At 47.0% G+C, this 26,309-nt stretch overlaps 1 protein-coding gene and 2 non-coding genes across 3 annotated transcripts; 2 read left to right on the top strand and 1 right to left on the bottom strand.

Moving 5' to 3' along the window:
* Positions 1–10,665: 10,665 nt before the first annotated feature.
* Positions 10,666–12,141, top strand: LOC148826051 (uncharacterized). Its single transcript, XM_088926275.1, has 2 exons — positions 10,666–10,694; positions 11,001–12,141. The coding sequence occupies exons 1-2, from the start codon at positions 10,666–10,668 to the stop codon at positions 12,139–12,141; spliced, it is 1,170 nt and encodes a 389-aa protein (XP_088782401.1).
* Positions 12,142–16,052: 3,911 nt separating this feature from the next.
* On the bottom strand, positions 16,053–16,135 carry trnal-aag (transfer RNA leucine (anticodon AAG)). The gene has a single exon. It is a non-coding gene; the product is annotated as a tRNA-Leu (tRNA).
* A 9,912-nt stretch (positions 16,136–26,047) lies between these two features.
* trnae-uuc (transfer RNA glutamic acid (anticodon UUC)) lies at positions 26,048–26,119 on the top strand. The gene has a single exon. It is a non-coding gene; the product is annotated as a tRNA-Glu (tRNA).
* Positions 26,120–26,309: the final 190 nt, after the last annotated feature.

The raw sequence follows: 26,309 nt of genomic DNA, 5'->3' as shown, positions 1-26,309 counted from the left end.
GTCACAAACTGAAAGGGGTCGATGCACACAACGCAGGAGGCCCCTGACTCAGTCACGCGTGTCTGTCTGGTCATATTCATGACCTTGTCCCGAAACCTGATACAGCCTTCTCTTAGAATTGCCACATCCAACTGGCAGTAACTTTTCAACTCTCTCTGTAAGTTAAACACACTTCCCCTGCATTCTTCATACCAAACCAAAAACCCGGCTTTCTCGCTCGGCAGCATGTAGTTAACGCCGTAAAGTTCTGGCGGCGGCAGCGGGCCGACATAATTTTGGTTTTCTGAAGTGTTCATCAAGTGTGGAAAATTCCCCTTAGCCCCAGGGAACCCCATGGCGGCCGGCAGTTTGCTTAATTTCATAGATAGAACGTTTAAAGAATCGATAAATCTGATGTTCAGAGCTTTTACGGTCATACACATTATCTTACCACCCTGATTAATTAGTTCAACGTCCATCTTTTCAGCTAACAACTGTCTGATTACTAGGTAATTGTCATATCCCTTGCCATTGTGTGATATGAACGTATGGTTTGTGAAACGTCTATCGATAAATTTACACACAAAATCCTTTAGACAAGTTTCACCATAAAATTCCCAGCTTCGTTTATTGTCAATATGAAGGGCGTGGACGTAATTTGGTATGTGTGTCCCCGTTTCTTGCATGCATTCAAAGTCGAAAAAAATGTACTTGTTTGAAATTTTGGGGTTGTCCAAAGGCGGTATGTAGCACAAATGTGTGTCTGGGGTGTTGATCACGTTGTTACTACGCGAGCAGTTTCTCTTTACATTTGGGACTTGCGAGGTTATAAACCCCACATTTCTCACAAAAGACCCTGCGCTCACACTTACTAACACCCGTCGCTGCATCCCGAAAGTGTCTCACCAAACATTGAGAGCTACGACAAAAGACCTTACAGGCCGGGCAATTCTGAATTTCTGCATCAATTTTGCAACGCTGGGGATCTAAACAGGTTTTACAAGCTTTAACACAGGCGTGTGCGTTCTTGTGGCTATACACCGCATGGCAGTTAGTGCAAAAATACGCCGCCCCCACGAAAGCTTTCATATTTAAATCCCCATAAAAATGCTCTTCATGCAGTAGAACAAAAAGTATTTTAGAAATTTGGTGGTGTGGGTCCCGTTGTAAAATATTTCCAATCACCCTGGTCGTGGTACAAAATTTTAATGACCACCTTTAAATGTTTTTCAAAAGCGGTAATGTCTGACAAACTAATTTTCCGATTCTCTGGAAAACCCAACTCTTTGTGCATTCGTTTAGTGCCCTGTAACATTTCCCCATCGGTATAACCCTCATTCAACAAACCGTACACACACCTGGCGAAACACAGATTACCGCCCGTGTAATGTAACTTGATAAGGTGCGCTTTTTTCTGAGCAATTACCCGGCTGTACAGAACGGATTTAAATCTTCGGCGGGCACCCCCCTGCATATTCCTAACTATCGTCACCACTAAGCAGTGGCTGTCATCGGTGAGAACCTCTGTGTGGCTCTGTAAGAGGTCCGAGATGTGGCTTAAAAAATCGGCAGCATTTAATTCTCCGGGGTGTCTCCTGCGTGAGAACAAGGGTTTGTTAAAACCACCCGCAGTCAAATGCAGCTGTACAAAATCATTCCCCCCGATGTTTGGAGAAAGTTCATCCAATATTCTCTGGACTGCACCATGCACAGCGTCTATAGCCTGTACATACGAGGTTATTCTGTCGAGATTAACAAAACGAAATTCTTCATGGTGCTCTGTTGCTCTAAAATTATTATAAGACCTGTTATAACTACGTATACGCTCCAGGAAAACTAAGGGGTCTCTATTCGCCCCTGCACCGCCACCAACCTGATTCAGATCGTTCAGTACAACCGGTTCTCGGTTACCGCCATCCTGTTCTGCTACAACACCCTCGGGCATTAAGTTATTTTCTACCACGGCATTCTCATTGCGTGGTTCGGGCGGCCCTTGGGAAATCTGATGCCTCTCTCTGAATCTTTGACGACGCAACAAACATGCTTTTGCCAGTTTAATTCTTTTATTTATGTACAAACGCTTGCTGTTGGCAAGCGCTCGGTCTTTTAAACACTTTTTAGACCGCATGTTTAGTCATTTATCACCGGGGATTTGCACCAATGAAGCATGAAATATCATCATCATGGTCTGAAATCCTGAGCTTAGAGCGGCATCTTCTGTAGAAATTATATCTAAGAGGTTAGCGGTGAAAACCTGGATCTGTTTTGGAAACAAGGTCTGTACACCGGCTAAAACCGCTCTTAGACGCTCTAAAGCTCGTTTTTTGGCCACCTCATTAGTAATCGCCGTTGATAGTGACTGTGTAATACCGCGCACTGAATCTAGCACATCACCCAACACCAAGTCTTTAGGCGCGTTATGATTTCTCTCCGCAGGCTTGATCCATTGGCGTGATCCATTCTGACGAGTTAGGCGATAACGTGAGACTGTAAGAAATGGAATGCAGCCAAAACTTCGCCTGTTAAACCGCTGGTACTTATACACAAACCGATAAACTCTTCTAAGAAACCCCCCCACATAAAACCATTAATCTTCGGTATCGTTGGGGGTGCACGTACTGGGCTGTAGAAATTATTTTAAGAAACATTTTAGAAAACGTTTTAGTCCGTTATAATGTTAAAATCTATATTATTTTAAGGCATACAACGGTGTCTAAATTTCATAGCTGTTAAACGTGGTGAAAATGTGCCGCGGTATCTGTGCTTGATTCACCAACAGGCCGCTAAGAATATTGTAGCGTTTGCAGGTTCTTTTCAGAACAAAGACGAGTGGAGACGCGATTAACAAACAAGCATTAGCTTTATTCGTTTACAACCACACAAAACCAAACACAGGATCGACACACACACATGAGGAGACTGATGGAATGCGTACACATATTTAGGGTGGTAATTACCTAACAACACACTATACTTTTACAGGACTACACAGGGCACTAGAATTACTAGGACATTATTTACACAGGTAGGGTCAGCTGCTGGTCATCGTGCTAACCCTCAGACTCTCCCTGGCTACCACTCCCAGCATGCCCAGCGGTACTACGAACGTCTAGGGGCGCTTCCTCCTCACCACCAGGCGAGGGCGTTACACTGCCCCCACCTGAAGCGTCTGGCATCTCGCCGATGTCGAACACCCCCCTCAGGCTGTACTCGTATTCGGCCAACTGCTGCGGAACCCTGCGCGAGCGGCCGCTACGCCGCGGTGACGGCTGGTGACCCACGGACGCCCCACTATCGGCTGGCTCCAGCCCCGGCTGCTCCTCTAGAGCCTCCCCACACGGCTCCTCCTCCCGGGTTCGGTAGGGGGCCAGGCGGTCTCGGTGCAGGACCACCACTCTCCCCCGTGTTCGCAACTGGACACGGTAGCAGGCCTCGCCCACCACCCCGAGTACCTCAGCGGGCCCCTCCCACGACGGCGCCAGCTTAGGGCTGAGGCCTTTGCGGCGGCGTGGGTTGTACACCCAAACCGAGTCCCCGGGCTGGAAGGCAGGTCCCCTGCAGCGCAGGTCGTAGTACCGCTTCTGCAGGACCCCCGCCTGTGTCAGGTGGGTCCGTGCAAAGCTGTGCACCCGCTGCATCCGCTGCCGCAGGTCCCACTCGTAGTCCGGTCCAGCCGGCGGTGCCGACCCGTCTCCGGGCGGCGGGCCGAAGACCAGGTCTACCGGTATTCGCATTCGGGTATTCGGGTGCACCCGGTGGATTCCTGGACCGCGGTCCTGTACGCCCAGAGCGCAAGGGGGAGGTGGCGGTCCCAGTCCCGTTGGTGCCGGGACACCTGGGTGGCGAGCGTCCGATTAAACCGCTCCACCAACCCGTCGCTCTGGGGATGCAGCGGTGTGGTCCGCGTCTTAGTGATCCCCAGGTGCTGGCACACTCTGACAAAGACCTGGGACTCGAAGTTACGCACCTGGTCACTGTGTAACTCCTCCAGCACCCCCAGCCTGGCAAACATCCCCTCCAGCAGTGCATCGGCCACCGTGGGGGCACTCTGGTCTGGGAGGGCGTAGGCCTCTGGCCACTTTGTAAAATAATCCATGGCCACCAAGACGTAGCGGTTCCCGGCCTTGGTGCACAGAAACGGGCCCAAAACGTCCACCCCCACCCGCTCCATAGGAGCCCCCACCTGGTGTTGTTGGAGGGGGGCCCGGGAGCGCTCGGGGGGACCCTTCTGCGCCACGCACACCCCCCCCGCTTTGGTAGTACCGCTGCACATCCTGGTGGCAAAGACCCCAATAAATATGGCCTCGGAGACGCTGCAGGGTTTTTTTAACACCGAAGTGCCCCACACCCGGCTGGCCATGCACTGCTCGGAGCACCGCACCGCGGAGCGACCGAGGCACCACCAGCTGCCACCGTACCTCGCCACTGGAGGGAACCCACCACCCCCGGCGCAGCACCCCGTCCTATACCTCCAAGGCCTCCCACAGGGCGCAGAGGGCCTTGACGGACTTTGGGTGCGGGGCGAGCTCCTCTCGCGTAGGCCGCACTCCTGCTGCCCTCCAGCGGAGCACCGGCCCCATGTCAGGATCAGCTGCCTGACGCTGCGCCAGGTCTGGCAGGCTCACCCCCAGCGGCCCCTCCCGGGCCGTGGCCGCGGTGCCCACCCCCGCCACAGTGTGGACAGCCACCTCATGCTGCTCCCGCCGGGCGCAGTGGTGGCAGTCCGCGGCCTCGCAGGGGCACCGCGAGAGAGTGTCGGCATTGAGATGGCGAGACCCCGCACGGTGCTCCTCGTCGTACTCCTGCAGGATCACTATCCATCGCGCCATCTGCCCCTCCGGCTCCTTAAAGTGGAGCAGCCAGGTGAGGGACGCATGGTTGGTCCTCAGCCGGAACCGGGTCCCGAACAGGTACGGCCTGAAGTGGTGGACCGCCGCCATCACCGCCAGCAGCTCGTGACGGGTCACGCAGTAGTTCCACTCAGGCCTAGTCAAAGCCCGACTATAGTATGCCACTACGCGCTCCCCATCCGGCCCCTCCTGTGCCAACACCGCGCCCACCCCCGAGTCACTCGCGTCAGTATCGAGAACATACGGCAACCGCGGGTCGGGGTAGGCCAGCACGGGGGCCCCCACCAGAGCTTCACGCAACCGGCAGAAGGCAGTCTCACTGCCCGAGTCCAAGTCAATACGGCGGCCCTTGTTGGTGAGGCGGTGCAGCGGGGCAGCGGGGCAGCGATGCTGGCAACGTCCCGGACGAACCTCCGGTAGTACGAGGCCAACCCCAGAAAGCTGCGCAGCTCCGCGACGGTGCGTGGAGTCGGCCAGCCCCTCACTGCGGCGACCTTACCTGGGTGTAGCCACCCCTCGCGGTCCAACAACATGTCCCAGGAAGGTCACCTCCCGCCGCAGGAGCTCGCACTTGCGGGGGTTGAGCCTCAGGCCAGCACGGCGGATGCAGGCCAGCACCGCCTGGAGGTTTGTCAAGGCCTGGTCGAAGCCCCGGGCATGAACCAGCAGATCGTCCAGGTACAGCACACACTGGTTCCGCGGGACAGATGCCAGCACCCTCTCCATCAGCCTCTCGAACGTCGCCGGGGCATTGCACAGGCCAAAAGGCATGACAGTAAACTGCCAGAGGCCCTGGCCGATAGAAAAGGCCGTCTTCGGGCGAGCATCAGGAGCAAGCGGTACCTGCCAGTAGCCGCAGCGGAGGTCCAGGGAGCTGAACCAGGTCGACCCGGTGATGTAGTCTAGGGCGTCATCTATCCTCGGCAGGGGGTAGGAATCTTTCCGGGTGACCTCGTTCAGCTTGCGGTAGTTGATGCAGAACCTCCACGAGCCATCTTTTTTTTTTGACCAGTACAGCTGGCGCCGACCACGGGCTCGCGGAGGGCTCAATCACCCCCGCTGTGGCCATCTCCCGGATATTTTCCTCGGCGGCGGTCCGCTTGGCATGAATCATGCGTCCCGGTGGGATGCGGATGGGCCGAGCATCGCCGGTGTTGATCTCGTGTTGGACCAGGGCAGTGCGGGTGCAGTCCTCATCTCTCGCCGCAAAGAGATCCTCGTTCTGGGCGAGTAGCTCCTGGAGCTACTGCCGCTGGTCCTGATCGAGGCCCTCGCAGCTCCGCTGGTAGAGATCCTCAACGGCGCGCCTCGCTTCCATGCAACGCTCGGCCCCCGCAGCCGCCTCCTTGTCTGGCCCCCCGGCTGACTCGGGAGCAGGATCCGGCACGCTCGCTCCCCAGCTCACAGGCCTGGTCTGCCCCGGCGACTGCCGCCGCCACTGCCTCTTTTTCTCCCGGCTCCGGCAAGCCCGCGTCCCTCGGCCTTCGCTGGGCCTGCCCTCCACCAGGTGAAGTCGCTCCCCCTGCCACACCAACTCCTGCCGGCTCAAGTCCAAACTGGCCCCCACTCGCTGCAGTAGGTCCAGCCCCAGAATGCAGTCCTCCTGGATGGGTGCGAGGTAGCAGGGTGGCGCACCGTCGCTGCACCTAGACGGAAGGCAAGCACCTGTTTCCCCCGGACTGCAGCGAGCTGTCCCGTCACGGTCCTTAGCCGCAGGCTGTAGGCCTCCCATCCTGGGGGGTTGGTGCCCTCGGTGTCGGGGAGGACGCCCGGCCGGAGTAGGGTTACCGATGAACCGGTGTCGAGTAGGGCCAGGCAGGGTTGTTCCTCGATTTTGTAGTGGAGGTACAGGCCCCGGCTACAGCCGACTCGCCCCACGGTGGCGTGAGGGGTGCCGGTCTTAACAGCGCTCTCCGGGGCGGGGGTTGAGGTGATCGAAAGGCGGCCTTCCCCACGCTGAGTCGCCCCGTTCCCGTTTCCCGACGCTGATTGAGGAGTGCGAGGTTCGGGTGCCCGGCAGAACCGGGCTCGGTGTCCCCTCTTCCCGCAGCGGTTGCAAATCAGCGTGCGGGGCTGTTCCGCGGGGGTCGCTGCCCGGGCTGGCTCCTCTTCCACCTCGCTGGATTCCTCCGTCGCCGTCTCGGTCAGCCGGCAGGGCGCACTGCGTCTGCTGGCGCTTCCAGTCACCCCGAACACGGCCTCAGCCCGTGTAGCAAGGGCCAAGGCCTGCTCCAGCGATGTTGGCGCGGCCAGCTGCACGTGGCGCCGCAGCTCCTCGGGTGAGAGGACCTTGAGAAAAGCCTGGAGAGCCATCTCCCGCTGCGCCTCCTGGGGGAAAGTTGGGTATCCTCGGCGGGCGAGGAACGCGACATCAGCGGCAATCGGGCCCAGTCGCTCTCCTGGTTGGCGCCGCTGCAGGGCCAGCCTCTCCCGCATCAAGTCCGGCACCTCCTCCACACCGAAGCGCAGGTGGAGAGCCGCCGCCAGCGCCGTGTATTCGTCTCTGTCCTCCTCCGGGACGTCCAGGAGCGCCTGTCAGGAGCACCCACGCCGATGGGTGTGGGAATCGCTGATCGGCTCCGGCAGGGAGAGTATCCTCTATCCGGGGTGCCCGCTGACCAGGAGAAGCGGCCATTCGTCCCAATTCTACCGGCGGAACCACTATTGAATAGCCCTGGTAAGGGCTGTGGCCACCTGTCACACCCAGGAGTTGCTCAGGCTCCCTATGTGCGCTGCCGATGGGTTCTGTTTCTTCCAGCGTCAGCCGGCGCTTAATAGAATCGGGTATTGTCTGCCACGAGTTGTCTATTCTGCCCGCTTCTAACACCAATGTAGCGTTTGCAGGTTCTTTTCAAAACAAGAACGAGTGGAGACGCGATTAACAAACAAGCATTAGCTTTATTCGTTTACAACCACACATATCCAAACACACGCACATGAGGAGACTGACGGAACACGTACACTTCTTTAGGGTGGTAATTACCTAACAACACACTATACTTTTACAAGACTACACAGGGCACTCGAACTACTAGGACATTATTTACACAGGTAGGGTCAGCCGCTGGTCATCGTGCTGACCCTCAGACTCTCCCCGGCTACCACTCCCAGCATGCCCAGCGGTACTACGAGCGCCTAGGGGCGCTTCCTCCTCACCACCAGGCGAGGGCGTTACAGTATCATTAAGGACAATCACATAGGGCTTGATTTTGTTAAATGCAAGTATTTATTTCCTTTCTTGGAACCACTTGTTTTTCGAGAAATTCAAACACTTGTAAAATATGAAATAGAAATCTTGTTTATCAGTGCAGAAGAAATTCTGCCAGCTGGCAAGAAAATGACAGCATTTTTTTTTATCCAAAAACCTGCATATGGAAATTTAGAACAAAAATCCACTTGAGACGTTTTCGTTGGGGAGGAGGGTTGTGGAAGGGCAAAAAAATGAATCTGTTCCGTTATGAACGGCGAATGTCACAGATGATTCACTCCTCTTGACTAGGTGGCGTTAGGAGGTGCAGTGAAGATTATATCCGGCTGCAGAAACTCCTCTTTCTCAGCTCCGCTTCTCAATTGTTTTGAAACCGCGGCCGCGCTAACGAAAGACATCATCATACTGCGCGACCCTGCATGTATTTCACCCACGTGTTGGTGATTCAGTCATTTTCTTCAGATAAAGAATAAAGTTGTTGTTATTGTTGTTTTTTAAATAACTTCAGGTTATGAATACTCAACGTCTCGTCAACTGTGTTTATGCTTGAACAGATCACAGCCCCGACAACAGAATCTGTGAAGAATAAAATAGTTGTTCTGTTTAAACTTCGGAAATCAGCCTTTGTTTCTGATCGGCTCTGAAGAAGGATGGCGGACTGCTTGTTAAATCTGCAAACCCAGCTCGACTCTTTCATGCAAGTTTTGCTCAAATCGATCGTGTATGAAGTGTCTGAAGTTTTTCGAAACAGGATGTCTGACTCTGAAAAGGAGTTTCAAGACAAACTCCGCAGCGTCTCCCAGATCCTGGTGAGACGGGCCGTGTTTAAAATCACACAGTGTGTGGAGGACAGTGTCGGGAGTGAAATGGCGCAGCTGAAGAAGGAAAACGAGAGCCTGAAGTGGAGATTGCAGCTGTGGGAGATAGAGTCGGGAGCAGGAGGAGATCAGAGACAGACAGATCGTGTTGGACACACGCTTCCCTGTGAAGTCACTGCAGGAATAAAAGAAGAAATGGACACGAAACTGGAGCTGCCAGGTCAGTGTGGTGACTTGTATATAGTCAAGATGTGTGTTTGTCCGGTTACGGTTATAAACACCTCGTTCAGGTTAAACAATTGTTTCACTGAATCAGCGAATAATACAACATCTTAGGAAAGAAAACGTATAGATATTGTTGACATGAAACGGTTGTTTCATATGATTGTTGACATGACAACAATATGAAACGGTTGTTTCATGTCAAATCTGACGCTGATGGGGCTGTCTCTATTCTATTTAGTTGCATCTCCAATATAAAATATTGGATGACTCAAAATGTCCTTCATCTTAACTGTGACAAGACTGAAGTCATGCTTATTGGCACCACCCATCAACTTTGTAAAACCAATGCTGTAACTCTATCTGTAGATTGTCTTATACTTGAGCTTCAGTCTATATTGGAAAAACTTGGAGATGACATATGACGTTCAACCCACATGTGCGGCATGTTGTCAAAACATCTTTCATTCACTTCAGAAATATTGCCTGACTACGCTCTATGTTATCACTAACTGTGGCTGAAAAGTGTTGTCTAATCTTGAATCGACTACTGTAATGCTCTACTCTCTGGGGTTTCTAAATCCACATTGAACCAACACCAGCATGTCCAAGATTCGGCAGCCGGAATCCTGACCAGGTCTAGTGCAAGTGTTCAGATTACTCCTATCCTGGAGTCCTTGCACTGGCTTTCTGTCAAGTTTCATAGCGACTTAACAATCCTCCTGCTCACTTATAAGGCTCTCCATGGCTTGGCACCTCAGTACCTGTCTGAGTTATCGCTCTACTCCCCACCTCACAACCTTCTCTCTTCTAATTGTGTTCAAATATTTGTTCCCCAGTCCGTCTACACTCTTTGGGTGACATGGCCTTCTCCTGTTTTGCCACAAGGTCTGGAACTCTCTCCCCAAGGATATCAGAGAGTCACCTTCTCTAAACTCCTTCAAATCCAGACTCAAAACCTTCTTCTTCAGAAGAGCCTTTATTTAACTGTTCTTTACCCCTCTGCTCCTACTGGACTTAGTACCACCATCTACTGTCTTGTCTAACTGTGTTTTCTCATCGTGCTTATATTGATATATATATTTTTTGTTGTTGGCCTTCTGTAAAGAGCTTTGAGAAGCTACCTTTAAAGGTGCTATATAAAATAAAGTTTATTATTATTATTATTAATATTATTATTATTATTATTATTATAAAGGTCTTGTCTTTTTGTCCTGTGTTTACAGGCTCAGAAGCCAGTGCTCTCTCTGATGCTGGGGAAAGGGCTCCTCTTGAACACCAACACAGTGAGGAGGAGTGGGGGTCCAGTCTAATGCAGGAGACAGAGCTCACTGCCGCAGAAGGGAAAGAGACACTCAGGGAGCAGCACACAGTGAGCAGACGGATTGTCGAGGATCTGTACTCTGTGCCCATGATGAACACAGAACCTGAGAGTGAGACACCTGGGCTCTTAGTATGTGATGATTTTACAGAAAAGAGAAATAATCTGGACACAAACAATATTACACAAGGTTGTAATGAACTGGGCTGTGTCTCTGTACAAGAGCACAGTGAAGAACTGGATGTTTTAAATCTTACAGAGCAGGACATGGAGCCCAAGTTGATTGATGCTGCAGAGTAGCAGACTGATGTACCTGGTGAAGAGAACAGTACTGATTCACAGCACACAGAGAAGAGTCAGTACAGGGAGGAGCAACAGCAGCTCTTACAGCGCATGATGATAATTAGGCCTTGTTCTGTTCAAGTGGAGAGACTGTCATTGCAGAGTCTAAAACAATCATATGATCCCTTGGTATCTGATCACTTTACACCCAGGTTTAATAATCTGATTACTGAGAACATTGTTGAAAGTTTTAATGAGCTGGAGAGTATGTTTGTTCTTGGGCAAAGAGAGGAAGAACTGAATGAACTTGACAGTTTTAGTCTCAAAGAGCTGGAGAAGGAGCCCCAGATGTTTCACACTGCTGAACAGCACACTGAAGGACACGGTGGAGAAAACAAATCTCAGTTTCAGCACACAGAGCAAAACCATTCCATGGAGCATTTGCAGAATAAGAGACCCCAGCATGATCAGAGAATGAGGAAGAGTCACTCAAGGCCTTGCTCAGATGGAGTGGACAAACTGCAATTATGGCACAGGGAGGAGCAGCGTTTCTGTGAGTCTAGAATTTCACAACCCTACCAGCGCCTTCACACAGGAGAGAGACCTTTCAGCTGCAGTCAGTGTGGGAAGAGTTTTAGTAAGTCATATGACTTAAAAATCCACCAGCGCCTTCACACAGGAGAGAGACCTTTCAGCTGCAGTCAGTGTGGGAAAAGTTTTAGTAAGTCATATGACTTAAAAATCCACCAGCGCATTCACACAGGAGAGAGACCTTTCAGCTGCAGTCAGTGTGGAAAGAGTTTTATTCAGTCATATGACTTAAAAATCCACCAGCGCATTCACACAGGAGAGAGACCATTCAGCTGCAGTCAGTGTGGGAAGAGTTTTGTTAAATCACATAACTTAAAAATGCACCAGCGTATCCACACAGGAGAGAGACCATTCAGCTGCAGACAGTGTGGGAAGAGTTTTATTCAGTCATATGACTTAAAAATCCACCAGCGCATTCACACTGGAGAGAGACCGTTCAGCTGCAGTCAGTGTGGGAAGAGTTTTATTAAATCACATCACCTAAAAATGCACCAGCGCATCCACACAGGAGAGAGACCATACAGCTGTAGTCAGTGTGGGAAGAGTTTTAGTCGGTCAAGTAACTTAATAACCCACCAGCGCATTCACACTGGAGAGAGACCGTTCAGCTGCAGTCAGTGTGGGAAGAGTTTTATTAAATCACATCACCTAAAAATGCACCAGCACATCCACACAGGAGAGAGACCATACAGCTGTAGTCAGTGTGGGAAGAGTTTTAGTCGGTCAAGTAACTTAATAACGCACCAGCACATTCACACAGGAGAGAGACCGTTCAGCTGCAGTCAGTGTAGGAAGAGTTTTAGTCAATCGCTTGTCTTAAAAAGGCACCAGTGCATTAACACAGGAGAGAGACCATTCAGCTGCAGTTAGTGTGGGAAGAGTTTTTTCCAGTCAGGTGACTTAAAAACCCCAATCTAGTCACCAGGTCAGTCACCAGTCAAGTCAACTAAAATGTCTTTTAGTTCAAGTAGGTAGATGCGTCTGCATGTGACATCCGAAGAAGGCTCCACAGCCGAAACATTTATTTTCTTCTCTTTTCAGCATGAAACAAACCTTTACTTGTTCCCAAAATGTCTATTAGTGATGCCTATTAGTCACTTTGTAGTCAGACACTTTTGAGTTCGTCTGGTCAATTAAATTATGACTATACTCTTATTTACAGTTAACTAAAACTGAAATAGTTTTGTCATGGAGTTTAATTTATGTGTATAATGTATAAAGTTTTTAGTTTTATTCAATTTTAAAATGAATTAGGTCTACATTGAATTAATTTCTTAATTGCATTGAATTCATTATAGTCTTGGAATGTTAAGTATAGTCCTGTTTAATTTAATAATAATAATAATAATTGCTTACACTTATATAGCGCTTTTCTGGACAATCCACTCAGAGCGCTTTACAGGTAATGGGGACTCCCCTCCACCACCACTATCCAGCATCCACCTGGATGATGCGACGACAGCCATAGTGTACCAGAACGCTCCCCACACATCAGATATCAGTGGGGAGGAGAGCAGAGTAATGAAGCCAGTGCAGAGATGGGGATTATTAGGAGGCCATGATTGGTAAGGGCTAATGGGAAATTTGGCCAGGACGCCAGGGTTACACCCCTACTCTTTTTCGAGAAACGCCCTGGGATTTTGAATGACCACAGAGATTCAGGACCTCGGTTTTACATCTCCTCTGAAGGACGGCACCTGTTTACAGTATAGTGTCCCCATCACTATAGTGGGGCATTAGGACCCACATGGACCTCAGGGTGAGCACCCCCTGCAAGCCCCACAAACACCTCTTCCAGCAGCATCCTTAGTTTTTCCCAGGAGGTCTCCCATCCAGGTACTGACCAGGCTCACACCTGCTGAGCTTCAGTGGGTTGCCAGTTGTGAGTTGCAGCTGCTGCTAAATGAATGGCAATAGTATTGTTATTAAGTTATGAGAATATGGGAAGGGAATTAATACGAATGTTGTTTAGCAATGCTAAGTCAAGAAAAGAAGACAAACTTTTAAAAAAAGTTAAAAGAAGGGTTGTGCGACAAGCAAAAAGGGTAAAAAAAACAGGTAGTGATGGGCTGCGAGAGGTGGTGATGACGGAGAAGAATGTGAGGTGTGGAGAGGACAGAAGTATAAGCCTAGATGGGTGATAGAAGAAAGAACTGGAGTATAAATGTAAAGAATAACCTTCTGCCTTCCACCTTATAACCCTGGTGAGGCAAGAAAGAATAATACAGCACACAATAGCAGAGAACGTGTGCTCAAAAGTACGATAAGCAAAAAAAAAATTGATTGCAATCTGATTGGAAGTAACAAACATTGCTTGTTGGAAAAAAACTGAATGGAATACGTGATACTGTGTTTATTAAAAGTTACACAGCTGTTAAAATAGATACATGTAAAAGTAAAATGGACGCTGTCATTTCGTATAGTTTTCACTGGAATGTTATTTTGTTCAATCTTTTTATCTGTTATCTACCCGTAGAGTCTACAGTTTTAATCGATAATTTACTACTTATGACTGTGAAACACAGTGAGAGGGAGCTCCCATTGCCTTTCCTCATTCACACTAATAAAAGCCACTGATGAGGAAAGAAAGAGTTGAGTAACTATAAATCATTTCCCTCTTCAGGTAAAAAGTGTATAAAACACGATTGTGATTTGCAGAAAACTTGTCAATGATTTATTTGACAAAAGTATTTTCCAGTCAGATTTGAGTGTATTTGTTAAATTATATCGAGTTATTAGAACAAAGTTGGTAGCACCAATCCTCATGGTTAGCATAAATGCCATGTATTTGGTATATTAAATGAAATGTGAATGTTTTAGTGATTAGCAATTTAGTTAATGTTCGGTAATGGCCTTAGATTATTTCACTGTTCCTGGTTTTCTTTATTTATTGGTGTTTTTTATAATAACCAAAGTGCTCCACATTTATATTGCTAGTGAACATTATGTTTTTAAAGAAATACTAACGTGGTCTTGTGATATCGCCGATTTAGATTGTGTTTTACTGAAATGTAGAATATACTAAGGAGAAGACATAATGCAGAATATTTTCTTAATGTATAATTAGAAAAATATTAAGAAGCATTTGTGTAACTTTCAGCTTATATTCTTTGTTATATTGTATTACTGTAAATTGTTTATCCTATATAGAATCACACTAAAAGCCACTGATGAGGAAACGAGTTGAGTGACTGATTATTTTATCATTTCCCTCTTCAGGGGCGCAACACTTCCCCTCTCATGGCAAGATCTCGACTTCTTTAACACCTCTGGATAAGGTTCTTCTGTGGAGCACGCTTCAGACCTCTGTGTACAGCACCCTTGATGTCATTTTATTTTTACAGCATCCGCAATCAGTACAATCAATACAGCAATCGTACTGAATTTGACTAGGATTCTGAAATGTCTCTTGCAAAGTTATTCAGGTTTGCTTGAACCTTTAATAAAAAAGTGATTTGAAACTACCCAGCTTACAATCTCTGAGGTAGTTGTCACTAAACTCAGACGTGATGTGCCGTGTGCCTTTACTTTTTTTGTGTTCAAGAGTATTCGTTGTGTGAGCTCCACACTGCGTGTCCTGTACTGTACTGTAATTTCGTTTAGATTATCTACGAAGAGTACAGCGACTAGAACACCTTGAACGTCTATAAGAATGTGTATATATAAAAATGCTAAAGAATATGTAAAGTGATTAACATTTTCTTGATGTTGATTTTCTGATTATGTCTCGGCGTCATTTAATGAATTCTCTTAGTGACAGGTCATTTCTTTCCGGTATTTTATTCTGGTGCTGTTATTGATCGCATACGAAACCTTATTCTCATCAGGAAAATGTCACCTACAAAGTCACTGTGAAACTTGTTTTGGGAAAAGTTTCTTAATATTTCTTTTGATTAGCATACAAGAAAATTTGATCATAACCTATGGAATTTCCTGCAGGTGTGGAACTTGAAATCACAACCTTAATATTTACAGTTTAAGAGTCACAGAAGAGGTCGGCCTGGTCTTCAGTTTGCCAACGATAAGCTCCGGCAGTGCTCCTCTGTAAAGCAGATTGTTCGGATCAGTTATGTGGGACGGCACTTCGATACTAAGATCGTTTGCAGCACATGCATGGTTACCTTCGCCGCCATTACTACCAGCTTTAAAAGACTGCCATGGGCACGGAAAAAAACACACTACAGATGACTTTTCTGGAACCGAAGCAGAGATTCCTTTACGAACCAACTGATAAAGCTCAGCCAGTGAATACTGTTAACAGAATGTGAAAGCACGATCAACTTTGTAACTGCAACCACAGGAAAAACAGCAAGAAGCAGGCTCCATTCCCCATTTAAATCTGTCGTGCGAGGCATGCTTTTTGAACGCATGAAGTAAATCCCACGATCGCTTTTGAACTTGGACGAAGTACTTCCAAAGGAGCGATATGCGCAAAGATTTAACAAGCTCAACCCCCGCCGACGATTCGGTGTGAAGAAGCAGAACATTCAAGTTTCACAGACAGAAGCAGCACGCCAGCACAGCCAACATTAAAACGGAGGGCACACTACGATTTGCATTGACACAAAAGTGATCTGGGCAGACGTCGTTCCCTGCATAACGCAAAAAGTGGCAAAGCGCTTTTGGGTTGAGAGGACGCAAGAAGGTTTTTGTTTTGTGCCTTGATGTCAAGCTGAGAAAGTATCTTTAAACACTTTGCTTAGTTTCTCGAGAGACTGCCAAAAAGCAGTTCCCTCCCTTTCGTCTGAAGTCAACTGAAAGGGGGTTTCGACAGAAGCACCTGGCAGCGGTGGGATTTGAACCCACGCCCCCCGAAGAGACTGGAGCCTTAATCCAGCACCTTAGACCGCTCGGCCACACTACCCACTGTGTGCTGTTTCTTTGTCTCATTACTTGCCCGGAGGAAGCCGGGTGGCTTTTGCTCTTGTCGCCCGACTTAGTGGCGTTATGACCGTGGAACCGACTGCACCTGCTTTTTCTGAGATGCTTCCCCTCTCATGGCGAGATGATGTCCCTTGATGTCATTTTATTTTTACAGCAGCCGCATCCAGAAAGTTGTGTCTTTTACGTTTTATTTGAACAACAAAACTACATAAAATACAAACAAGAGCACACATAACGTATCAAGAAAATCGTCAGGGGCACATGCTATAATACAATTACACTTTATGAAAAACGATTACACAAGGTAAATAAAGATAAGGTCCGCACAGCTTGTTCTTACATTTCGAAAGAGTCCGTAAATACCCCTTTACGTCTATTTTGAACTGTTCAAACGTAGGACTCTTCCCAGACCATTTCACTTTATACCACATTCCTAAACGAGGATGCATCTCCTGTTTCAGAACTATTTTGGGCGGTATGGCTTATACAACACACCCACAGTATTCTAATGGTGGACTGCAGATCTGTGCTATAGTTCAGTCGAATTCGAAGGATCCAGCAATCGTACTGGATTTGACTGGGATTCTGAAATGTCTCTTGCAAAAGTATTTGGGTTTGCTTGAACCTTTGATAAAAAAAGTGATCTGATCTGAAACTACCCAGCTTACAATCTCTGAGGTAGTTGTCACTAAACTCGGACGTGATGTGGCACACATGTGCCATGTGCCTTTACTTTTGTAAAAAACTGGTATCGGGAAAGTTTCTTAATATTTCTTTTGATTAGCATGCAAGAAAATGTGATCATTACCTATGGAATTTCCCGCCAGCGTGGAGCTTGAATTCACAACCTTGAGACTCAGTGTTCAAGAGTCACAGAAGAGGTCAGCCTGGTCTTCAGTTTGCCAACGATAAGCTCCGGCAGTGCTCCTCTGTAAAGCAGATTGTTCGGATCGGTTATGTGGGACGGCACTTCGATACTAAGATCGTTTGCAGCACACGCATGGTTTCCCCCCTTCACGCAAAAAAACATAGACGAAGGAAGCTCTCTTGTCTTGGGCTGCTGACTCCGGGATTTAAAGTGCTCTGGGTGCCAGCTAAGTCTCTAACAAGCACACTATAAAGACAGGAATTACACTTTGCTTACGTCACGCATGGAATGGCGAGGGTACTTGTATTCATCCAAAAAGTTTCCCACTGGTGATACACACAAGGAAATGAATGTACATTTCCCGCCCCCCCACCAAATCAACCAGTTTAAAATCAAATACCTCCCTCCTCATCTGTAGGTGGAGAGATTAATGTTAGAAGAAATACAGGTTTAAAAGTCAGGAGCATTGATAGTCCTATTTTAAAATGACACTAAAATGCTCACAATATATTAAAAAGCTCTGTAAAATGCAATAATAATAATAAAAAATATTAAAACAAGGTAAAAAGAAATAATACACAGCTACAAAGCTCAGGAATTATCAATGGGAAGTTACAATGGGTTGATTGTGTTTCATATGATTTAAAAACAAAATGTTTGAAAAATATCCACTTACAATATGCTAAAAATGGCAAGAATACTTAAAACAGGTGTGTATTTTTTTTACAAAAATAAATAAAACAAGTTAAAAATAAATACTAAATGCGTTTAAAATTCAGGAATGTAATTGGTCAGATGCTTACGATGAGTGATGCTGGTGTTTTGTGTGATTTAGCGAATTCAAAAAAATATTCAAGAGCAAGAGCTCGTATGAAAGTTCGTAAGTATGTACGTATACATTCGAAATTTTTCATTCTTCTCACGATGGCACACCTGTGTCTGTAAAACAGAGTGAAAGCTCTATTCACATTGCGAGTATTTCACAGCCCTGGTTTTACATAGATCTTTTTTTTTTGTATAAATAAGTATAAAATAAGTTTTGCAATGCACCAAAAGTCACGTCTAGTATTTTTCCATCTACCTTTACAAGTAAGGAGCGTACATACTCATATGGCGAGCGGTCGTCAATTATTTTTCTCAGCAAGTGCTTTATACTCCGCTCAGTATCATCTGTAAAAGTATAGGCACCCAGGCCTCTGGCGATGTACAGAACAGCCGATAAAATTCAGGCTAAACTGAGACACTTATACATTTCTAATGCGGCAAACAACACATCTTTGTACTGTAACATAACTAGGGGAAGGGTCATTCATAACAGGTATTTTCGGAATGACCTACTTAAAATACTAGATATGGACCTTAGCAAAATGGCTGCCAAAAAGAATCAGATGACCAGTAAATGGAAAGGGTCTACCCTGAGAAACAATGAGACACAGCTGAGCCGCATCAGGAACCGAAATATAAGTGCCCCGGAGGCAGTGAACAGGGCGGAAGCCGATAAGGTGAATGCGGTTTGGAGGAAAAGAGAGGAAAGATGTGTATGTTAAAGATCGGGCTAAGGAATAACGGACTACTGAAAGGAGAAAAGGTTTATGGTTTTTGGATTACGGACACTGGATAAGGATACATCGCGGATTGGCTTTATTACGGACTTTTGGAACTCGGATCGGATCAGGATTAAGGGAACGGATTACGGACTGTATTTGGAAGATAGTTGGAGGAAGAAACGCCACGAAACTCAGGAAAGAAAAGTGTGGTGTGAGTACTATTTCATTTACATAAACTTTCCCCCGGAGATACCACAGTACCCATCCGCGCACCCGACAACTAGGCATGTGTGACCCCGTTGACCTGGATGATTAATCAAACAAGCCGCGCATTCATCAACCACAACCCCCTTTAAACAATGGTTGAAGGTGCAACATACCACCGACTTTCCAATCTGATCCATAGCATAGGGCTCATTAGAGCCATCGTTAGCTAAACTAGGTTGAACATCATCATTAATCACATTTTGGCGAGCACACATGAACAGACACGAAACATTCAAGCTTGATGGTAGTTTGAAGATTGATGCGTCGACCTCTTCGTTATTCTATTAAAGGAAAAAAGAAAAGGAAGGCTTAACAAAATAAATAGGCATGCTTTTTACCTAAAATATTTACAATTGTAATGCCTCTTTTGTGTTAGAGTTTTTCGTTTGCTTCGAACTTGCTGTGGTTTAATATTTACCATTGGTAGCAACTCTTCATCAGTCGTTGACGGACCCCCAACACCTGAATCACCGTCAGAGTTCACATGACAGCCACTGTCACACACCACTGAGTGCTGGGTCAGCTTTTGCTAAAAAGAAGACAAAGTGTTGAAAACGAAATACGTTAAACCCAGATTGAAACGACAATTCCACTATCAGAAAACATATTTTAGCAACCTACTTCTTCAGTTTGCATAGCAGAGGAATCCAATGATTCACTACTCAAAGAAGCCATCTTCGCAGCAGTCAATATCGGGGCCTGACAGCTCAGGTGTCACACTTCAAAACCAGCAAGTCGGCTAATTTAAGCATAAACTCCAAATTTGTAACCATGCCTACATAGCTCAAGACATTTTTCAAATGGTTGTGATGTTTTAGAACGCCCCACCATATCCCCCCGCCCCAAAATCACACGTGTTTTATTGAGAGTGAAAAGTAATCACGTTGAATTAAAATATGTAAGCTTATTTCAATGACAAATTCTCAACAACTTTTCAAAAGTTTGAAATGATTTTCCACGTACTGTGAACGTAAAGTCTTTAAACCTTAAAAATATTAACATGCAACCCAAGCCTCAAATGATGTGTGTTTCTCTAGAAAAGAAATTACATTGAATCAAAAAATGTAAAACTTATTTTATCTTTTGAGAAGAGCATTGTAGGGCGGGTCTTTATATTTTAGTGGATAGGTCATAAAAGTGTTAAAATAATTGAATAAGACACATTTAGCAGCGATAACTTATAAGCACGAGCAAAAATTGATATTTATAACGCTTATAGATTTTAACAATATAACAGACTTTACTAAAATGTTTACTTTTAAAATAAATATTACATCACAACATGTCAACACCCAGGCACCTGCCGTTAAAGGTTATGGGATGTAGAGATACAGTACATAAGGTTCATGATAAGAATAAAAAACGCTCATGCTAATACACAAGCACCTGTGTCTCACCAAAGCTGACAAATAAAAAGCCAAAAAGCCGCACTGCACGTGTGAACAGGGGAATGAGCGAGCGAGCGGGGATAGGGCGCCTCCTGCGCTTAAAAGCTTACAGCACCTAGTATTCCCAGGCAGTCTCCCATCCAAGTACTAACTAGGCCTGTCCCTGCTTACCTTCTGAGATCAGACAAGAGCAGGCGTGCTTAAGGGGATATAGCAGCAATGCTTGTTAATAAGACAGAATTAAGTGTTGTGGGCTTTCCCAAATGAGGCCCCATCTCTCTGTTCATCTCTGTTGTGCAGCCACAGAGAAACTATTCATGCAGGCTGATTTAAAGATGTTTTCTTTTGATAAGGGACAGCTCCCAAAGGGGGATGCACTTAGCTAAGCCTGGCTATCATGATCAATGGTCATCCATTGGCGCCTATCTGTCTAGGGAGTGCCAGATGGACATCTGGACTGCATTCCTAAGTGTCAGGAGTAAGTGACTTATATCTCACCTTGATCAACCAATCAGGGACTGGTAGGGCCGAGTAACCCACGTGGGACTCTGATGCCCATGGAACTTTCAGCCAATGAACGAGCTGAAGTTCCTTCAGGTAAAAACAGGCAGCACAGAGAGCCTGAGAGATTCAGGAGAATTCTGAATTCTGTGGACTTTTCTAAAGGGAATTCAAAGGAGAATTCCAGGGCAGGACGGCCAAGGAGCAGAAGGCTCCCAAAGGCAGGACATTCTTGCAGCGCGCCTCCTGACCATCCTGAGACTCAGCCCGGACAACCACGGAACGGCCAGTGTGTCCGAGTGCCAGAACTTTCCTTTGTTCTAAGAGTCTAGAGCGGAGGTTGCTATAAAGTAACCAGAGGATCCACCCGAGGTTAGCACCAGCAGCAGGCCTCGTGAACAGGTCGGAACTGTGGACAGCTGAATCACTATTCAGAACTAGCACTTCTTCAGGAACGAACCGGTCCTCTTCCTGACTTGCTGGGACCCACAGTCATCTTTTCTCCTGTGCACAAACTTTGCTAGTTAAAGCCAACACTAACTAGGCATTGTGCTGCCTTTTTTATCTGGAGGAACTACAGTAGTTCAGTGGCTTAAAGTTCCGCGGGCATTCGAGACCCACGTGGGGTTACCCTGCCCTTCCAGTTCCTGATTGGCTGATTGAGGTGGAGGATGAGTAACAATGACCTCTGACCTTAGGGTTGTAAACCTTGGGATGAGACTCTCCCATGGAATCTCCCAAACAGTAAGGCACCAGAGATGACCACTTATTAGGGTGGCTGGTGAATCTCAGCGTTGGGAGCTGTTCCTTATCAGGAAACTCTATCAGCTAGAAAAACACCTTAAATGTGAACCAGATGGAATGGCCTCTCTGTATCCAGCTGCACTGAGATGAGGGAGAGAGGGACTGGCAAGGGAGCAGCAAACTTAATTCCTATATTTTAAATACGCCTTGCCGCTACAGAAGTGTCCTTAGAAGAAAAACATCTTCTATGATAGTGGTACAGTCCATCACACCCCTCCTATAGCCTTTCAAAGAGAAAAAAAACTGACGACAAAGTATGTCTATGTGTGGTAATCAACCAGGTCTTACAAACATTCTTAAACCCTTCCACCTCCTTTCATTGCAAATGATTTGTACATGTTAGAAGGTTAATTTTGGCTTCTGATATTATGGTGGATTAAGAGTCCTGAAATCTTTGTAGAATGACAAATATGAAAGAAAGGGCAGTGTAATCATGGCCGAGAGAAGGCAAATGTTGGACTATCTGCTTGGAGTGAATGGAGCAAAACGTAGGCAACTCCTTGAGCAGAACCTGCTTCATCCTTCAGACTGGGGTTTCTGAAGATCTGTACATTTGAACTTTCAAAGTGATTAAAGTAAAGGAGTTTTCCCTTTTTACCACATAATTCCCACAGATCAACACTAACAGAGAGCCTAATTCCAGCCAGGATTCAATCACTGTCTCTCAGGCATCCCAGCAGTGGACTTCATGACTTCAGAAAGCCATCTTCACCAGTGGAGAACTCAATGCTCTGAGGTTTACTGGCAGAGTCTCACACTGGGTAATGTTAGATGTTGATAAATAATGTCCTATGGAATTCTACTCTTGATAACTTCTACTATGGAACTGCGATGTGTCCTGAAAAAAATCTTTTATGATAGTGGTACAGTCCAGCACAGCCTCTTAAAAGAGAAAAAAAAACTGACAACAACAAAGTAAGTCTGGTGTAATCAACTAAGTCTTGCAAACATACTTAACCTCTTCCAGATACAAACATTACAAATGCTGTTTACACATTAGATGGTTATTTTTGGCTTCTGATATTATGGTGGATAAAGAGCCCTGGAATCTTTGTAGAAGGACAAAAGACAGAAAGAAAGGGCAGTGTAACCATGGCCAAGAGAAGGGAAATGTTGGAGAGATCTTTTTTCATTCACTTTTTATCATTGTTTTTCCAGCCCAACAAAGATTAACATATATGAGCAGGCGTCCTGTGTCAAATCCAATCTGCCTTCCTTCCAAGCATACAGGAATGTCAGTGAATTAAATATTGACATATGAAAATACCCAAAAATATGCAATCACACATATGCAGTTTGAGCAAACATAAGACAATACCCAAGTACCACAAACTACCAGGCATCATTAGCAGTTCAGGTGAGGAGCTGTGTCAGCATGCGTAGGCTGCAAAGGAACAAGTAATAGGTCTATTCCATGCTTAAAAGAGAAGAAAGAAAACACAACATTTCAGCCGTGGAGCCCTCACACCTGAAGAAGGCTCCACGGCCGAAACGTTGTGTTTTCTTTCTTCTCTTTTCATCTAGTGTCATTAGCCAGTTCCTGTCAAAATAAAATAGAAATGGATAACATTCTAGAGAGAGTTTGAAATACCAAGGTACAATTTAAACCATATTTCTTCCACTACAACCACAATATTTTGGAGAGATCGCTGAGCCTAACTGTTCTGGCATGTCCGTTAGCCTCTGTCCTGCTTCAGCAATGAATGCAACGGGGCACATTCTGAGGGAGATGCGGTAAATCAGGTTGCAGGAAAACCACGCTATGCTTTTTTTTGAGATCCTGAAAAGGACAGAGGGGCCATGTATATGTGTGCAGCTGGATATGTAATTGCAGGTGGCGTAGCAAATTCTGCTGAAGCCCCACTGCCTGATGGACGGTAGCTGTGCATGTTGCAGCAGAATTGTGCATGTGAGATCAAGGGGGCATGTCATGTGTTTCAGCACTTCACTCTCTTCAGGTAGCACGTGATTCCCTGAGTCCAAAAAATTTGTAAGTTCTTTGGATGACCTGTGGACCGATCTTTCACGATGAAGAATTCCTTAAGAAGAATAGATCTCGGCCCACCATCCCAATGCCTCCGTCTCAAAACAGCAACCTCCCACTGCCCTTAGTCTGCAAGGCAGTCCTTTCAAGTGCGATGACGACGCCGGGACCTTCGTTGCCTATTGTACGAGCTGAACTTTTGTGCTCATCAATTCAACGCTCTTTCCATCAACTCATCTTGTCTTTTGACGCTTCGTGTTTTGTGCTCCTTTGACTATCGGCATATCAGGTGACTGCAAACACTGAAGTTCTTGCTTACGGAGTGTGGTACTGTACTGTCATGTTGACGCCGAGTGAATCTTTCTTTGGCAACATGGGCAGGCTGACAGCAGCGCGAGCGAAAGTAATGGCAAATTTCTTGACTTATTTCCAAATGTGAATGTTCTTTAGAAAAGGGATGCGGTGTTGCTTCTCCCCCGTGTAAAGGTCACGCATTCCAGACGTGGTTATGAGCGAACAGTTGCCGCAAGTGTTTGAAAAGAGCAAGAGAGGAAGCAGCCCTGCCCCGTGTGAGGATCAAACTCGGGACCTTCAGATGATGAGCCTGACGCGCTACCAACTACGCCAACGAGGCCAGCTGCAGTACACAGCCAGAAAGTTTGCCTCATATGGATTTCAGTCGCCCGTTCCCTAATCTTTAGACGCCCTCTGCTGGATGTTGCATTTGCCTTTTGATCTCACCGATACTTTTTTGGTCTGTTTGTGTTGCGAGTCCGTCTTTCAGATCTCACCTAGCACAAGTCTCTCTGGCTGAAGTGGCCTCTCTGCTTCAGCATCATGCCCTCACTCAGCCATTAAAAACGTCACTCGGACTTCTGACATGCTGACATGAAATGTGAAGAGAGAGTGGCAGAGACGCTTAAGGCAGAGAGAAGATGAAGAGGGGGCGTGGCTGCGAAATGATTGACAGCTGCATGACGCTCTCCATGCAAGGCGTGACCACAGGCTAAAGGACACCTTTCGGCACATCAAGCTCTAAGCACACACCTGGAGGATGTGGGAAATGATCCCGCTACCTCTCGCATGCTAAGCGAGCGCTGTACCATGCAAGCTAAACCCCCTCGCGGGGGTTATGCCTCGGTGTTGCCTAGTGCCGCTTCTTCCCCTCTTACCGGGTGAAGTTCACTGCCCTTCGTCTGCAAGGCAGTCGTGTAATTGCGGCTTTCTTGACTTATTGATAAAGGTCCGACTGGACGAGCGAATGACGCCTCTCCCCCGTCCTCAAGCTCGCTGACAGAATAAAATGGAAAGTGCTGGCGTGGCTCATTGGTTTAGGGGTATGATTCTCGCTTAAGGTGCGGGAGGTCCTGGGTTCAACTCCCGGATGAGCCCTTGTGTGCTCTTTTTGTCCTTGTCCACAAAACTGGGAACTGATATCCACATCACCTTGCAACATCAGCTTATGGCAAACGATGGAATGTGACTAATGACTGAACGAGCCTGGTGAATACTCATCACGTGGCACAATGAGAGCGTTCAGTCAGCTGTCCAAGGCAGCAACCTCATTGCTCGTTCAAAAGAACACGTACTGAAAACTCATCACCACTATGTCGTAAATGAGCACCGCGATCGCTTGTTATCATGCGTCCTTACTTGGGAAATGCAGAAGCAAAAACTGCCCTCTCTCAGCCACCGAAACGTGTGTGGCTCGCCTTGCACTCTCTGCGCCTCGCATATTTATGGAGCTGTCTGCTCTTCATTCTGTTGAAGTACGCAAGTTACGGGGCGTACTGCAGACTATGATGTGCTCACTGACAGCTTTCAAGATTTGAAAACTTTGAGCTTGATGGCTCAAGTCGAACGAATGTGGTTGTTACGCAATTGATGATCAAACGCACGTATTCTAACGATTCGTGAGAGTATGTTCTAAAGGTCCCTGGCTCGATCCCGGGTTTCGGCATTTTTTTTCATCGCTCCCTTCATCGTTCCTCTCTCCAGCGCCCAATGCCTAAAATGAAGCGTCCCTTTCTCAGCCCGAAACGCAAGCGATACACCAGCAGCAAACCCTACAGGTTTCCGTAGTGTAGAGGTTATCACGTTTGCCTAACATGCGAAAGATCCCAGGTTCGAGACCGGGTGAAAACAGCCTCTTCTTGCATGCTCCTGCACTTCACAGAGGTCTTGAACCACCAGTCATTTATTCCGAATGCATTTCCGGTGCCTTTATTCGTGCAAGTAGTAAAAGCAGACGCCCCTATTCTGCCGTGACCCGGATTCGAACCGGGGTTGTTGCGGCCACAACGCAAAGTACTGACCACTATACGATCACGGCGAGTTACCGATACACACGTGGCAGGGCGGAAAAGGCTGTGCTCTCTTCGTGTGACATAATTCAGAAAAGTCCTGACGTTGCATTTCAACTGAGTCCCAGTATACATCGACCCTTCGACACTCTGAGTGACAACTCTCTTGCGTGTTTTCTCATATTTATGTAGTTTGCTTGCATGATGCCCGGAACAGCAGGGTTGTGCGCTCCCATATGGTTTAGCGGTTAGGATTCCTGGTTTTCACCCAGGCGGCCCGGGTTCGACTCCCGGTATGGGAACGTGTCAGTTTTGCCTCCTGCTTTCCAAAAGATCAGCACCGTGTACGAAGGAGCCGCATTAAAACTACTCGAACGTGCAAAACGTGCGAGAAGAGGGGGCGCTTGTTTCCAGCCGAAACCTCTCGCGTGTGAGACGAGCTGATCATCGCTGCAGGAGGTGGGAGGGTTACTCGGGTAGACAGGGCTGACC

This window comes from Atractosteus spatula, chromosome 10 (genome assembly GCF_055471065.1).
Source record: "Atractosteus spatula isolate fAtrSpa1 chromosome 10, fAtrSpa1.hap1, whole genome shotgun sequence".
Classification (NCBI taxonomy): domain Eukaryota; kingdom Metazoa; phylum Chordata; class Actinopteri; order Semionotiformes; family Lepisosteidae; genus Atractosteus; species Atractosteus spatula.
This window is presented reverse-complemented; position numbering and strand designations above follow the sequence as displayed.

What these genes read in the sequence shown, in the direction of transcription:
- LOC148826051 (XM_088926275.1), top strand. Translation starts at nt 10,666, where the DNA reads ATGGAGCCCAAGTTGATTGATGCTGCAGA. An exon ending in AAGTTGATTGATGCTGCAGA is followed by an intron (nt 10,695 to 11,000) that starts GTAGCAGACTGA and finishes TGACAGTTTTAG; the next exon opens with TCTCAAAGAGCTGGAGAAGG.